The sequence below is a fragment of the Coffea eugenioides genome, unplaced genomic scaffold (genome assembly GCF_003713205.1).
Source record: "Coffea eugenioides isolate CCC68of unplaced genomic scaffold, Ceug_1.0 ScVebR1_783;HRSCAF=1520, whole genome shotgun sequence".
Classification (NCBI taxonomy): Eukaryota; Viridiplantae; Streptophyta; class Magnoliopsida; order Gentianales; family Rubiaceae; genus Coffea; species Coffea eugenioides.
This window is the reverse complement of record NW_020864652.1, coordinates 18,397-31,920: the sequence shown is the minus strand read 5'-3', so window position 1 is coordinate 31,920 and position 13,524 is coordinate 18,397. Positions and strand designations below refer to the sequence as shown.

Genomic DNA, 13,524 nt, shown 5'->3' with positions numbered 1-13,524 from the left:
TTGAAGCTTAAAAATCACAATCATGCTACTAATCACCTAAAAAATCCATATCAAAGCTCAATACCAACATATTAGAGATAAACATCATAACTCAGAGCTGAAAAATCACAAACTCTAACTAAAATTCACTAATTTTCACCAAAACTAGAGTATCATCCAACATAATTCAAGATTCAAGTCATCTATCCCATACTTTGCTAAAATAAGAAAGAAAAAGAAATTTTTAGACTTATACCTTCCAAAACACTTGAAGAAAGTGAAGAATAAAAGCTTTCCTCTCCAAACAACTCCACAACAAGTTTTCTTAGCTTCTTGGTGCTAGTTTAATCGGTTTAGATTTTAAGATTTCAACTTAAACAATGCTAAATCAAGATGAAGTTGGAAGTTCTCCTCTCTTATTTTTCTCTCCCAATTTTTGGCCAACACAAGAAGGAAATGAAGAAAAATGAACAAAGAAGAAAGATAAGAAGAAAGAAAACTCATTTGGTCAACCAACCCTTGGATCTTTGATACTTGTCAAAACCAAGTTTCTCTCTTTTTTTTTTCTTTCCTTTTCCTTAGTCAACAAAGATGGCTGGATTAAGGGGTAATTTAGGGAGGATTAGGTGAAATAAAAACAAGAAAACTAGGGTAAGAAAGTAGTGGTCATGTGGTGTACTCAATCGGTAACAAATGGTACACGTCGGTTCAAACCTATTTTCCTTAACTCGCTCATACTTGTGTTTTAAGTTATGATTCACTAACTTATTATTAGTACTTCTAATCACACATTTCCTCTTACTTAATACTTGCTCTTATTCACCAAATTTAGTACACACACCTCACCAAGTGATCACACGATCAAAGTGCACAAAAACCTTAGTTTACGCTAACTATAAACGTATAGGTAAACTCTCGATTATAGTATCTATTATACCTATTGAGAGAGTAAATTGGTAGTAAAAGAAATTTATAAATTAACTTATTCAAAATAAGGGAATTATAAGGAAAATATAGGTGAATTTCCAAGTCCTCACAACTACTTGATAGGATTTGGTGAAATACTATGTGGGTTAGGATTTAGTAAGAGAAATTTTCAAAAATACTTGACTCGTTGCCATCCTTATTTTCATATATAGACCCAAATCTAGGGCTATCAATGGGTCGAGTACGGGTCGAAATTCAATATTCCGGATCCCGGACCCGCTTAGCTATACTTGTTTTGGATTCGACCCAGATACCCGATAAGTCTTAAACCTATTCTTTTCGGATCCGGGTCCGAATACGAGTCGGATATACCCAACCAAAAAAATTTAGGCGAAAAAAATGAAGAAAATATCTTTCTAAACAAATATTAATTGCACACCACAAATTCTAATTAAAAATCACAAATTATTTTAGATAATTATTCTAATGCCTACAAATTACAAATTCTAAAAGATCCAAACAAATATTAAATATTCAAATATATTATCAAAATAATTACTTATTCAAACGGGTCTGGGTTGAACCGATGTCGGAATCCAATATTCCGTATCTGATCCGTTTTTAGATTAGCATAAACGTGCCCGAGTTGGGTCCGGATAAACGGAATTGTAACTATACCCATACCTGAAAATATTAAGCAGGGTTGGGTTGGGTTTGGATCAAAACCCAGCCTGTTGACAGGCCTACCCAAATCTTATTAGTTTTGGAAAATAAGATCCAAACCTCAATCCGGATTGATGTGGGCATCCAATAGATATACTGTTTTCAAAATGTGCAATCAAGAACTATTTGACAATTTGAAAACTCAAAGATAACATAAATTTAATCCAATTATTAGTTTCAAATAATGAAATCAACCTTAAGAATGTTATACGGACGAACTAAGAATTGAAGCAGGAAATTCTTATCAAAATTTGTTTCCTTCAAAAAAATTTGATTTACATTTAACGTCCAAGCTTGCACGTGACGTGAGACTTTTATTTTATTTTATGGTTTATTTCAGTGAAATTCAAAGTCTGGTCTCAAAATAGGGAAAGTGAAGGTTGGGTTGAGTGATAAAGGGGAAGCAATTCTAATTTCTAAGTAAGAAATTAGGCCCTTGTAGGGCAGACAGTTTTTTGCCATTTGTTGCTAAGTTTTTTAAAAATTTTAATACGTAACTTCAAAATGCTCAAGTTTTTAAAATATACACTTCAAAATTAAAAAAAAATATTCAAAATTTTGTTAAAATTTACATAACTAGTAAAGTTTTAGATAAACACTCAAAAAACTCACTTGCCAAACAGGGCCCTAGATTCAAGGCCTCATACATTTTTTTTTAAAAAAAAAGAAAAGTGTGTGGTCTCAAAATCAAAAGAAAACAAACTGAAAACCATGCAAAATCAATCATTAGCAACAGTGAAAAGAAGGGAAAAAATGAGGATAATTTCTACCGAATTTGAGGCCAAATGTTTAAAAGCGCTAAAAGTTTTTAGTCAAAGGGAGCGAAGACAATCGATGTGCTGACACATTGGCCAAAGAGGGAGCTGTTCAGTCTCTTGATTTTGTTGTCTACAACTCCATCACTCAAACAATCGGTTCTCTACATTTTTATTTTGTGGTGTGGTGCACCCATCTGATCTGATGGTAATTCAGTCTATGTCAGGTTCTATTAGTTTAGGGTTTAGGGTTTAGGGTTTAGTTGGATTACTCCCTAGAATAGGTTCCTCCCAATGTAGGGATAGAGGTAGGATAAGTTAAGTTAAATATGCTGCAAGGAAAAAAAAAAAAAAGGGGGTCTTGCAATACCTAAGATGACTATATTTGACAACTCTTCTAAACTTAATATTAGTTCTTTTTCTTACCAAAAAAAAAAAAGACGAGGGAGCAAAATAGAAAACTGCAAGTAAAATGATTTCGAGAGGTAAGTGAAGAAAGCTCGGAGACAATTAAAAGCGGATTTGGTGTGATTGTGTAAATTACCCTATTATTTAGTTCCAGTTTGACCAATAACACAATATAAAGCAGTATGATTAAAGGTTATTAAATTTGACTTGCTGGGACGAATTACAATGTCAATGCCCGTATTTATATATATGTGATTAAGTTGGTAAACATGGAATGCAACACAACGTGGGGAGCTCGCCTCTATGTTAAGCTTTCCTTCATTACATGAACGTGGAGGCTACCACCCCTTCCTTTCCTCAACACTAATTATTATGGAGAGAAGAAAATCATCAGACCATAATTGATATAATTCTCCTCCTACGTCCCGTATATATATATAGGGTGTGAAATTGGGAGAATTATTCATCCAATTAAGCAAAAATCTTCTACACCTTTCCATTTTCTGAAGAGAGATACAAAGATGGCCAAGTTAGGTGGTTCACAAGCCCTTTTGGCCATGTTAGTTGGTATTCTCGTTTTTCAGGCAGCCTGCAGGGTTTCATGCTTCGACTATGGAGACGCCCTGGACAAGACCTTGCTGTTTCTTGAAGCACAAAGGTCTGGCAAATTACCTCCGAATCAACGTGTAAAATGGCGCGGTGACTCGGGACTCAAGGATGGTTTTCTTCAAGGAGTAAGTTCCCTCTCACGTCTGTCTTCTTCTTCTTCTTCTTCTTCTTTTTTGTCTCTCTTTCTCTCTCTCTTTAGGAGCATAAATATATAACAAATTAACATATGTACTTTCTCGAATCATCCTCGATTTATGTGTTTGTGGAAAATAAATAATTTTGCATGGGCAGGTAAACTTGGTAGGGGGTTACTACGATGCAGGAGATCATGTGAAGTTCGGGCTACCAATGGCATTTACAATGACGATGCTTTCATGGGGGGCTATTGAGTACAGGAATGAGATTGTTCGTCTGAACCAGATGGGACACACTTTGGCTGCCATCAAATGGGGTACTGATTATTTCATCAAAGCTCATCCCCAGCCTAATGTCCTCTGGGGACAGGTATGCTTACAAAATTAAGATGGGCAAAAAAAAAAAAGAGAGGGAATTCTCGAATGCTTGCTTGTATGATAGTGGCCTGATGGATGAGTTTCAGGTGGGGGACGGGGTATCCGATCATTACTGCTGGGAGAGAGCTGAAGACATGACAACCCCGAGGACTGCTTACAAGCTTGACCCCGAGCACCCGGGCTCAGACCTTGCTGGTGAAACTGCAGCTGCCTTGGCTGCTGCTTCTTTGGCTTTTAAGCCTTACAACTCTTCTTACTCAAGTCTTCTGTTAGTCCACGCAAAACAGGTCAGATATGCTGAATTAATGATCAGTGCAATAATAGTTCAAGGCAGGCCCTTACTGCATAATGATATAAGTCTCAATAATTATTTATAACGTGGCTGGATTCTACAGCTTTTCTCATTTGCTGATAGCTTCAGAGGAAAGTACGACGATTCCATCCAATGCGCTAAGCAGTTCTATACCTCATCTGGTTATTCGGTCAGTATTTTATCGCTTTGCATCACAGAATCCTCTCATCATTCTATGTTGCCTTACAAAATTAGTTAATTTGTTCCACATATAAATGGTGCAGGATGAACTTCTGTGGGCAGCCACATGGCTATATAGAGCAACAGATGATGAGTACTACCTGAAATATGTTGTGGACAATGCTGTTTCTATGGGTGGAACTGGTTGGGCTGTCAGAGAATTTTCCTGGGACACCAAATACGCTGGTATCCAGATTCTGCTCTCAAAGGTATACTGTTTTTTTAAACAAGAGATGAATATCAACAGATTCAAAGCATGATCCATTGTACAATGCCATAGACGGAGGGTTGGCTATCATTCGAAATGACTGATTATGGTCTCCCCTTCTCACTCTGTACGTAGGTATTATTGGATGGAGCTGGTAGAGCATACACTTCCACTCTACAACAATATCAAGCTAAAGCAGATTTCTTTGCATGCGCTTGCATGCAAAAGAATGATGGTTACAATGTGGCCACCACTCCCGGTCAGTAAATTTGCCGTAAATCTTAATGTGATTCAAGTTCTGGATCTCAAATGTGAAGTACGTTAACAAAAGATGTCTACTTCCAAAAAAAAATTGGTTCAACTGAAAAGTCAAAATCCAAAAATATGTGATTATTTCAAGATATATTTAGGAATCAAATGAAAAATTTCTGTTTATAGAATCAGGACTCCATAAATTCCTGCATTGATATTTATCAATCTAATTCAGGTGGCCTAGTCTATGTGAGGGAGTGGAACAATATGCAGTATGCTGCATCTGCTGCATTTCTCCTAGCTGTCTACTCTGATTATCTCACAATGGGGAATTCCATACTCAAGTGTCCTGAAGCCCAAATCCAACCTCAGGATCTCCTCAGTTTTGCTAAATCACAGGCATGCATGACTGCCTGATTACTTTGAAATTCTGATCTCCTAAAGTCAATGATTACTTCTCTCTAATAAATGGCTTAAACTGATCTTTCTGCTGGCACATTGGTTGCAGGCTGATTACTTTCTGGGTAAAAATCCGAAATCTATGAGCTACGTTGTTGGTTATGGTCAAAACTACCCCATCCACGTTCACCACAGGGGTTCTTCCATTGCCTCCGTTTTTGCCCTTCAATCTGTTGTTGGATGTGTACAAGGATTCGAAAGCTGGTACAGACGTCCTGAGCCAAATCCAAATGTCATATATGGAGCCCTTGTTGGAGGTCCAAATAACAACGATGCGTTCTTTGATGATCGGTCTAACTATGAGCAAACAGAACCAACAATATCTGGTGTAGCTCCTCTCATTGGACTCTTCTCCAGATTGCAATCTCTTTCTGGAAATTCGGGTAAAATACCTAGATGAACTCTTCAAAATCTTGAGCCAAGTTGAATGCTTATCAACCTGCAGAGTACAAGTTGAATTTACAGAATCTAATCAATGTTCTTGCTTTTTCCTCTCGACCTTTTTGCATAATGTTGTATTTTTCTGCAGGTTACCATTCTCCAGTGTCTCAAAAACCACACCCAAACACTCCTGGTGAGAACCAGACATACATCTGAATATTTGTTTCCTGTTATGATTTATGATTCCATAGTTATCCTCTGAAAATACAATACAAAAGCTTTTACAATCATCTAACGTCACTGTAGACTCCTCATTTCAGAGTTTATTAGAAAAGCTGATGGACTTTTGTCCTCTTTTACAGGTTCTACCCATCATGACCTACCCAAACCATACCAGAAAAACCCAGGTGTGTAGCTGGAAAATTCTTTCTGCGTGAACTAAAAATTGTGGCAACAAGTTTCATGGTCCTGATCATTAACTATTGCTCATAAACCAACCAAAGCTAATCCATTTTGATGACCATGAACCAAAAAAACGCTTGACCATTAGTGATACCGAAGAGATATCATATACCTGTGTCTTTCCTATGGATAAATACAAATAATCTTCTTCTCTAAGTTACTACAAAGTCACCACACAAAATCTTCTTCATGCAGATGTTCCTGTTCATTTCTTCCACTCAATAACTAAGTCATGGACAATTGGAAAAATGACATATTATCGCCACAAGGTGATAATCAAGAATACATCACAGAAGCCCATTACCGATCTGAAGCTGAAATTTGAAAATCTTACCGGATCATTATGGGGCCTCAACCCAACACAAGAGAAGGACATATATGAGCTTCCACAATGGTTGAAAGTATTGAAACCTGGTTCAGATTGCACCGTTGTATATGTTCAAGGAGGGGCACAAGCCAAGGTTTCAGTTCAAAGCTATCATTAATGAACGAGGGAGGATTCAGATTACCCTGATGATTGACCAAACAGTTTTTGTTCCTGATTCTCTGTATTAATTTTGTTGAATTTTTTCTACTTCTTACGCCACCCTTTTACTCCTTTCGGGGATCAATGACTAAAAGAAGTTGTTGACTGATCATTGCATGACACCTTTTTTAACCAAACTGCACATCAATGAAAATATAGTGCTCTATCTATAATCACTGCTCATATCTAATCTCCCGATACAACACATCTTTCAACTTCAGGCATGCCCTTTTGCCTGTCCAAATTCCAATTAATGGTTTGAAATCAACGCGTAGGCAGTTCACATGCCGTTAATAGTTAATACAAAACACTCATTCTCAGCAGGCAGCAGCTATCTTAGGCACCAGCTTGAAAATGGATCAATTATGTATAGAGGAGCCAAATAAATCTTAATTTATGCTTAAATAAAATGTAGTAATCTGTATTTTCCAGTTTTGGCATTGCAAGCACCAAGAGCAATGTTGTGTGCATGACAATGACAGCAGATGTTATTTGATTATTTTCCAACCGACTTGACCTAACCATGAAGAAAAGAAAAAGATAGACTTGAATGGCATACATGCAAATCACAGAGACTACTAGAGCTACATGAACTCATAACCCTTCAAGTAGTTAGCCTGTTCCTTCAACTCAGTAATTGCTAACTAGGGAAGTCACTCGCGGGTTTTTGGGTTTGAGCGTTAAACTGTTTCACGTTTGGGACGTAATATTAATTTCGACATACTATTGTTATTATTATTATTTGGTCCCTGATACTTTCTACTTATCTCAATTTAGTCACTCAAATTTTGGGTATGGCTCCTTGTACTTCTTCTGTTGAAAGTCGGTGCGTCATTGATCTAATTTTCAATTAGCATAATTTTATGAAGCACGCACTAATTAATATGCTAGTATTGGAAAGGGAAGAAATAAGATTAAGACACTAATCATTCCAATGAAGACATTTAGCAATACTTGAAGTCGAACTTATTTGTCATCATCGTTACGCAATCCATTCTACTAAAACAGAGATTTTAGCAGGGAGAGAACGTATAAATCATCCCTCGTCATTAACAATTGTTTGAGACATCATACAAGGCATTACACAAGTTGAAAATTTGTACTCCGTTTTAATGTAAATAAACATAATTTTCGGATATTGCAAACAAACATAGAAGACATAAATTTCAGATACCATGTCATATGCTGGTTCGAAACACAAAAGTGTGCACGTCGGTGAAGTCCCAAAGAAACATTTTATAAACGAGACATTTCCTTTCCTGCCCAGCAATAGGCCCAATCCAGTACTCCGGTTCAATGTATTCGAACTAGGCATGGCCATGGTTCCATTTGGAACCGAGAACCGGACCGTTTGGAACCGGACCAGAATCGGAACCAGAACCGTAGTATAACCTTGGATAAAGGTTCCGGTTCTGGTTCTCTAAAAAATAGAACCAGAACCAGAACCGCCGGTTCCAGAACCGTTAAAAAAATTAAAAATAATTAATATAAAAAATAATAAAAGTAGAGACATCATGATGATCATCATGATCCACCACAACCTTTTGACCAAGCTCTCAATGGATCCAAGAGGAAAAAATTGCAAAGAAGGGCTCCAAAGAAAAAGCTTGTATTTGAAGAGAAAAAGGGAGCTTCTTCAATTTTTGCTCTCGGGGGCTCTCAACGGAAGAAAGAAACAACCATACGGAACCGGAACCGGAACCGGAACCGGAACCATAAGGAATCGAAATCAGAACTATGCGGTTCTGGTTCTACCTCTTTGAAGAACCAGAACCGCCGGTTCTGGAATCAGAACCAGAACCATCTTATATGGTGCGGTTCTGGTTCTACCTCTTTGAAGAACCAGAACCGCCGGTTCTGGAACCGTGGCCATGCCTAATTTGAACTAAAAGATGGATATACATATACATATATATGTATATATTTTTTGGAGGGTTGTACCAAAATTTACTTTGAAATAAATTTAGCTCGTATTTTAATTACTAATTTTGATTAATCCTATTTTGTAACTTTGGTCTAGAAACCAATTTGTGATTCACATTTACGAATGTAATTGTCAATTACGGAGCAAACGGTGAAATTTTGTAATTGAGAAGTTTGTCTATGCTGTTAAAATACCTGACAAACTTCAGCATAATGGAACAAGAATTTATCAGATTTTAAGGCAACTTTACCAACTTCAGAATAAAAGGTTGGTAGCTTTACTAGCTAGGCCAAACTTACAAGATGAATTAGTTTAAAAGGCTATATATACAGACACACACACGCATATGTCTTCTTGGTTGACATTAGACATTTGTGGGTAAAAGATTATCGTGCTTTGACCAGTGTTTTGAAAATCAAACTGAATCGGCCGGTTCGACCGATCAGATTGCGAACCGGTTGTAGCTTTCATATTTTGAATTAACTAGACTTAAAATCAGGATTGAACCGTGTGAACCGAATTGAACTGTTGAACCAACGGTTTTTTTGTCTATTAAATTGGAAAAAAAAAATTAAAAAAAGAATAGATTTTCCTTAACATTAAAGACTAATTATTAAATGTCACATCCACTCACTTCCTTCTCATTTTTTGCCTCTTATCAAGTTTGTATCTCTGTTTCCTATTTTCCTGACTTCCTCCAAACTCCAATATTCTTTTTTTTTTAAGTTGCAATCTTTAAATATAAAAAATGTGAATCAAAATTTAAACTCACAATGTCTAATTCTCATAGACATAAATTTTGTATAATTTTAGAATATTGTGGTATTTTTGGGTTGGATACAAGATTATTTTTTTAATAAATTCAATTAAAATTGAAATGAAATTTATTTGTTTCAACTTATAATTTTAAAAATTTATTTGTGAAAATCCAAGTTCTTTGAAAAATATTAAACTTTTCACCATATAAAGTCTTAAATTAGTCCAATGCATGTCTTATTTTGTGCATATATATTTATATAAATTATTTTTTAAAAAATTTATTGAACTAGAATTGAACCGATCCGATCGATTGAACCTCAATCCGAACACTCTACTGAGTCAATCAACGGTCTGAGTTTCAAAACATTGGTTTTGCCATCCTCGTTTTCGATTACTGCTACTTTTGAATGGTGGATCCATTTCCATTACCATTTTTGGCATGCCAAAAGGCTTTCTCAGAATTCTGGAGACAGAGAACATGATAAGAACCCTGATGAGTTAGTAGTTGATCATGTCTTCCCACATACCGCGTAAAGGGTAATGCCTTGCACGTAAAACCATGTTCCATTAATTTTCTAATTAATGGATGGATCTGATTGCAATATACATAAAGAAATGAAAATATGCCGCAGCATCACATCCCCTTTGTATATATATATATATATACAATCTCTCTGACTTGAGCCTTCCAACAATCAATCTATCTATCACACAACACAAACCACAAACAAGTTACCTCTCCAGTTCAGCTGTACAAAAGTCAACCAATTACGCACCATGGCCTCTCTCAACCCCTATGGCAAAGTCAATGAAGCTGATCAAGAGAGGCTCCTGGCTCGCCGGAAAACACGGAAGAGAATCACCATCATTGCCTTGTCTTCCGTTGTTCTCGTTGCTGTTGTCGTTGCTGCTGTTTTTGGAGGCGTATCTCACAATAACAAGGGCACCAGCAGTACTGATGATCAGTCGTCTATTTCCACCTCCATCAAGGCTGCCTGCAGTGTAACTTTGTATCCTGATTCCTGCTACAACAGCCTCTCTCCCCTGATTAAGTCCGGCAACATTAAGCCTCAAGATATCTTCAAATTGTCCGTTGAGGTCGCCTTAAATGAGCTCTCCAGAGCATCTCAGGGTGCGGTTGATAAGCTCAATGTCACTGACAAAATGGCCCTTGCGGCACTCGAAAGTTGCCAAGAGCTACTTTCTCTTGCATTGGATCATCTCAACAGCTCGTTAACGGTTCAGGACACTACGTTGCTTGAGGCTTTCGATGGTTTCAGAACCTGGCTAAGTTCTGCAGGTACTTACCAGCAGACTTGCATCGACGATTTACGTGCTGCAGCACCCGGATTGAACTTGAGCGATCTTGTCTCTGAGAAACTTAGAAACTCCACCGAGTACACGAGCAACAGTCTTGCTATAGTTAGCTCGCTGGAGTCTTCGGTAGCATCAATCGGGAATCTGGGCTCCATTGGACGACGTCTGCTGAGTTCTTTCAATCATGAACAAGAACCGATCTGGTTGTCGTCCGTGGACAGAAAACTTCTCCAGGCTAAAGCTTCACAAATAAAGGCTGATGCTGTGGTGGCTAAAGATGGTTCGGGAAAGTACAAAACAATCGGTGCAGCCCTTAAAGTCGTGCCTGAAAAGAGTAAGAAGAGGTTTGTGATCTATGTGAAGAAAGGGATTTACGTGGAAAATGTAAGGGTTGAGAAAAACATGTGGAACGTTGTCATGATTGGCGATGGAAAGAATGCTACTATCGTATCTGGCAGACTCAATTTTGTGGATGGAACTCCTACCTTTCAATCCGCAACATTTGGTAAGTTTTCACATGCATTAGTTGCTGAATTAAGTTTTGTAAAGAATATGTATAGCACAAATGTAATTAGATTAATTCAGGAATCAGGAGAGAAAAAAAACTGAAATTAAACAAAACATAAAATATAGCCTGTAGAAAATCAAAGAGATAGAGTGCAGGTTACATGAGTAATTATATAGAAATACTAGCAAGGATCGATGTACTACTAATAATGGAATCCGTTTTTCTTCCCTTTTTTCTGGTGTGTGCAGCCGTATTTGGTAAGGGTTTCATCGCTCGTGATATGGGATTCCAGAATACTGCAGGTGCAGCCAAGCATCAAGCTGTGGCACTGATGTCAACTGCGGACGAGTCAGTTTTCTACCGCTGTGCCATGGATGCATTCCAAGACACCCTCTACGCTAATTCCAATCGTCAATTCTACCGCGAATGCAGCATCTACGGAACAGTTGATTTCATCTTCGGAAACGCAGCCGTGGTCCTCCAGAACTGCAACATTCTTCCCAGGACACCAATGCTTGGCCAGCAGAACACCATCACAGCTCAAGGGAAGATCGACCCTAATCAGAACACCGGCATTTCGATACACAACTGCACCATCTGGCCATCAGGGAACCTCACCGGGGTGAACACATTCTTGGGTCGACCTTGGAAAAACTATTCCACAACTGTTTATATGCAAACCACGATGGGCAATCTGATCCACCCGACAGGATGGTTACCGTGGGTGGGAACTTCTGCACCGGACACCATATTCTATGTTGAGTATCAGAACAATGGCCCCGGGGCTGTCATCAAGAATAGGGTAAAGTGGAAGGGATTGAAGCTGAATCTGAATGCTAAACAAGTTGGCAAGTTCGCAGTGAAGTCGTTCATCAGTGGAGACAAGTGGCTTCCTGCAGCAGGTGTTACTTACAAATCAAGTCTTTAAATTGATGGGATTATGGTGCTCTATCTATACGCATGGGTGTATAGCTTCCAGTCGTTTCAATTTTTTGGCTCATTTTGGATTTGAAGTTTTTGGTATTGCATTGTTTTATTTGTAACTGATGATAATTGATTCCTTGCGAATAATTAAATTTCGAAAAGTTTTGAGAGCTCAATTTCATCCATATATTCACTAAAATAAAATGTACTTACTAGTGACTGTTATGCAGAAAGTGTAAGAGGTAACGTTTCCTGTCTGCCTGTGGGAGGGAGGACTAGAAATTTAGAAGACCCCCTTCCCAAATAGGCAAATAATGGAAGCAAACCTTTATGGGGAAACAATTAACCTCCAAAAAATTTTGCATGGTAGTAATAAGAGGAAAAAGATCCCATTGGAATTGAATTTTTTTAGAACGTTATTGATCAGGAATTTTGACTTGGGCACAATTCGGGCAACCGCAGCACCAAGTGGATATAGATACATAATGACGACACATAGCTAGGACTTGTTTATAATCAATCACATACAGCAACACATCCTTGCAAAGCGGAGTGATGAATCTCATTCTTTGACACTCTGTAAATCTCGTCTCATTGTGTAACAGCTACCAACTTTCCTCCATTCGTCTGATATTGGATATTTTAATAAAAATATCATATTATTATTTTGAATTCAAATGCAATAAGTTACAAATTCTTTAATGATGAAAAGTGTAACTTATGAGATTTATGTCTTGTAATTGTAACATATGCAATGATTAGGTTTTATGAATTCATTTAGTGAATTTTTACTATCATACAATGAACCTAAACTTTTTCAATTTTGTAGATGAAAATATGAGGTATTTATTCCATTTAATGGCGGTATTTTAATACTCCTAAAGTTTTAGCTTATAAATAGAGATTTCTATCAACCAAATTAGAGACTCACTTTTGCTTTCTCTAAACTATCTTTTACCTTAATTCCTCTCAATACTATTGGGAATAGTTAGGTGTTGAGAAAAGATTTAGCTTCTCTAAATTTGTGTAGGTTTAGTAAAAGTAACAGCGAAGGCTAGGCTGTTGTATTACAGAGGTGACATGCCATTAACCTTCTACACCGAGTATAATTTCGAGAGAAGCGTTGATCGTGTATATCAAATTCTAAAGGTACGACATCTGACCAGTTCACTACTGCTACTTATTATAACATAATATTGCAATCAATGTCGATGGCTGATTAATTGCTGCTATCTAGTAAGCGTTTTCATAAGTAAACGGGTACATATGTCACTGTTTCATTAAACCCTTAGCCGAAGATTACATTCTCATCATCACCCCCTTAAAATTGGTCAGATACATGTTATCTAAAATTATTGC

At 37.3% G+C, this 13,524-nt stretch overlaps 2 protein-coding genes across 2 annotated transcripts; both read left to right on the top strand.

Moving 5' to 3' along the window:
* The first annotated feature begins 3,313 nt into the window (after window positions 1–3,313).
* Window positions 3,314–6,692, top strand: LOC113758904 (endoglucanase 5-like). Its single transcript, XM_027301581.1, is given in 9 exon segments — window positions 3,314–3,526; window positions 3,693–3,905; window positions 4,000–4,200; window positions 4,309–4,395; window positions 4,490–4,654; window positions 4,789–4,912; window positions 5,141–5,304; window positions 5,414–5,747; window positions 6,307–6,692. Coding segments are annotated over 9 exon segments (1,887 nt in total).
* Window positions 6,693–10,193: 3,501 nt separating this feature from the next.
* Window positions 10,194–12,169, top strand: LOC113758903 (probable pectinesterase/pectinesterase inhibitor 46). The gene is made up of 2 exons (XM_027301580.1): window positions 10,194–11,238; window positions 11,490–12,169. The coding sequence occupies exons 1-2, from the start codon at window positions 10,194–10,196 to the stop codon at window positions 12,167–12,169; spliced, it is 1,725 nt and encodes a 574-aa protein (XP_027157381.1).
* The last annotated feature ends 1,355 nt before the right edge of the window (window positions 12,170–13,524 follow it).

Coding starts and splice junctions, on each gene's coding strand:
- LOC113758903 (XM_027301580.1), top strand. CDS start 10,194: ATGGCCTCTCTCAACCCCTATGGCAAAGTCAATGAAGCTGATCAAGAG. Junction 11,239..11,489: donor CTTTCAATCCGCAACATTTG/GTAAGTTTTCAC, acceptor TGGTGTGTGCAG/CCGTATTTGGTAAGGGTTTC.